General features: G+C 49.2%; 1 protein-coding gene across 1 annotated transcript; it reads left to right on the top strand.

The window, feature by feature from the left end:
• Positions 1 to 893: 893 nt before the first annotated feature.
• On the top strand, positions 894 to 2,526 carry LOC123041131 (uncharacterized). Its single transcript, XM_044463830.1, has 2 exons — positions 894 to 1,901; positions 2,066 to 2,526. The coding sequence occupies exons 1-2, from the start codon at positions 1,138 to 1,140 to the stop codon at positions 2,136 to 2,138; spliced, it is 837 nt and encodes a 278-aa protein (XP_044319765.1). The 5' UTR covers positions 894 to 1,137; the 3' UTR covers positions 2,139 to 2,526.
• Positions 2,527 to 3,076: the final 550 nt, after the last annotated feature.

Below are 3,076 nucleotides of genomic sequence, written 5' to 3'. Positions count from 1 at the left end.
CAAAAAATTTCATTGCCATGTTCAAAAATAATCCTCCAATAATTCTTTTCCTTTTCTGCCCTAAATGGCACTTTGTGAAGCAAGTGATATTTCCCTTTGCCCAGTTGACCTCAAACTTATTGGACAGCTTTTCCTATCCATATCATTGTCCTGTGCCAAAGCTCAACCTCATTTTCCTAGAAATCATTTTTCTATGATTTTACAAATTTCTGCCCAGAAAGAAACTTTGTGAAGGAAGTATCTTCTAGGCATGTCCAAATGAGATTAAACTTTGCCACATCCTTCCTTTGATCAAATCATCACTCTCCACCCAATTTCAGATCATGTAACCTTTCTATGTGGGCACAACTCCAAATCTTAGTTTTTGGTTAGATTTTCAGTTTGTGAAGCAACTATATTTTATATTGCTTCATTTAAGCTGCGAATTTACCAGGACATTCTATTATCCATATAAACTCCCTCCACCAAGTTGTGGATCAATCCACTACTCCATTTTCCCTGTGGAATTTTTTCAAGTTTCTGGCCAGAATAAAACTTTGTGAAGCAAGTGCCACTTTGGTTCATCCAAATGGCCCGAAACCTTTTTGGGCATCTTCATATCTTCAAACCGTTGGGCCATGCTCAAATTCAGCTCAATTCAATCATGTATATGAGTGCATCATCCAAATATCTAAATCTGGCCATTATGGCACTTTCTACAACAACCCCCCCCCCTCTAAACTCCTCCTCTTAAGCTCGTTTTTGGTAATCAGGATCATCTTAGTGCTTGATCACACTGTGCCAAGATCAGAGTCTAACTCCATACGTGTGAGCCACAGCAAGTTACAAACACCTTGCTGTTGCAATGTTTTGGAGCTAGGTGTGAATCACTTCTTTGCTCCTAGACCGATTTATTTCCTCATTTTGACTAAGGGCACGACGGTCTATCTACTAGACATGGTCGGCCTGGCCAAAGCACGGAGTTTGCTCCAGTGCGCGTGGTGATTACGCTAATGTCAGGCAAATTGCGTGCTCTCGCTTGTTCTCGACCCTGTTCCCGTCGTCTCCCTCGTCGTCTCGACCTCCAACCATGTCCTGGAGCTTCCCCGTGATCGACTTCATCACCCCGTGCTCGGGCCCCTTCCTGGTTTGCCATAAATGGGTTGCAAACGCCATGCCCGTGCCACAAGCTGCCCCTGTCCACCATTAGAGCTTGGTCGGGAGCTCGTCCGTGAGCTCTGGAGCCCTCCCCCGCGCCTATATAAGATGACCGAGGCTCTACCGCACCTCACCAGCCTCTCCCCGCTCCTCCTCCCCCACCGGAGTGCCTCTCCTTTGCCGTTTCCTCGTCGTTCGTCCACAGTGGTCATCGGTCTCAGCTTGAGTACGGCCACCACAGGCCTCCCCTCGCCTCTCATCTACGTCCACCGCACTTCCCACACTCCCACGAGTCGCCCCGACCCCTTGACCCCTCGCCAGAGTGCCCACATCGCTGGAGACGTCACCACCACCACCACCGCCTTTGTCCTCCTTCTGGCGCCGCCCCTCCCCACCTCCCTACTCCTCCCCGGCAACGGCCGACCCTCTGAATTGGTGCGGCAGGCCACCCTGCATCTGTCGATGCCCCGAGCATCGCCGAAGACGGCCCCTAGCGCCAGAAGCCACCGACGGAGCCCGCCTCTGCCTCCTCCCATTGCCGCCTCCCCTCCCCGCTGGCAGCTCTGCCCGGGAACTGCGGCTCGGCCGACCGCACCCACCGGGGGTCGCCGCTCGGCCAGGGACGGCCTGAGCTGGCCGGGCCCTGGCGCCCTTCTCCCCTGCCTCCGCTTATTCCACAAGGGAATAGAGGCACGAGGAAGAAGACGCCCGAGCGCCAGCCTGGCCCCTGCTAGTGGGTCCCTCCTCCCCAGCCGACCCCACCCGTAAGTGGCCAATGGCCTTATCCGATAAGTGGAAGCGTATTCACAAGAATACGTTTCCGTTTACTGAAAGCGTACTCTGGTCTACTGGGGCTTGAAATGCGCTTTCCCATTATGAAAGCGTATACATTTATAACTGCAGCTAAAAATACACTTTCTCTGTGCAGAAGCGTATTCCTGCCGAAGGCGCTTTCTGTCTTTCCCACTAGGGCCCTTTTGCTGAAAAGTATTCACGGATAGGTCCCTGAGCTTCAACTCTTCACAACTTTTCAACCGTAACTCCGATCGAGGTGAAACCAACGCTCACGTCTTCGTCTCGTCGAGCTCTTTCTGTTGGTTCCATTTTCACTAGGTGGTCCCATAGTGAAAATGACCATTTTTTTCATTATCTCTAATCAGCCCCCTCAGAGAGAGAACCGTCCGGCGTTTCATTTCCGCGGCTTCACCGCACTTCTTCCCAGAGTCTCCGTCACCCCAGGCAATCCAATAATACCCACTTGCATGATAGTCATTCAGTAGCCATGGTTTTCAACTTGAATATGTAATAAACCTTTGCTGGTTTTGCTACTGTTGTCGTGATTCCGATGATGCTTAGAGTTTCATGTTCACTCTCGTGTTATGTTGTCTTGCACTTTGTTATCATGCTAGTATTCCTTTCATATGTTTGTGCTTGCTAGTAGTACATGTTGATGTTGGTGATGGTCTTCAGTGCATGACTATCGTCTGTCCCGAGTGTCGTTGTTATGCATGTTCTGTTGCATCCAGTTGGTTAAATGCTTGCATGGTAGCATTGTTGATATGTTCTTGCATGATATTTATCGTTGGTGCTATTGGTCATGCTATGTTTTAGAGGAGTGTATGTTGGTGATGTTCATGTTAGTCAGTATGCCATGCTCAGTCGGACATATTTTTTATTGTTGTTGTTATGTTGAGAAGTGATGTTGCACATCCATGCTTATGTTGAAATCGTGCTCATGCATTGTAGTTGCATCATGCTATTTTCTTATGACTCATCTTGTTGTATTCAAGTTAAACCAGACTTAATTGAACTTGAACAACTTTTGGCTGAGTCATGGTGCCACCATATCGAGCTGACCAGTGCAACCACATGTGCCCGTATGGGAAGGTCCTAACTGGGTTTCTTGTCATGCCTCTCTCCGGTGCCTCCAACTAGGGAA

Source organism: Triticum aestivum, chromosome 2B (genome assembly GCF_018294505.1).
Source record: "Triticum aestivum cultivar Chinese Spring chromosome 2B, IWGSC CS RefSeq v2.1, whole genome shotgun sequence".
Taxonomy (NCBI): Eukaryota; Viridiplantae; Streptophyta; class Magnoliopsida; order Poales; family Poaceae; genus Triticum; species Triticum aestivum.
This window is presented reverse-complemented; position numbering and strand designations above follow the sequence as displayed.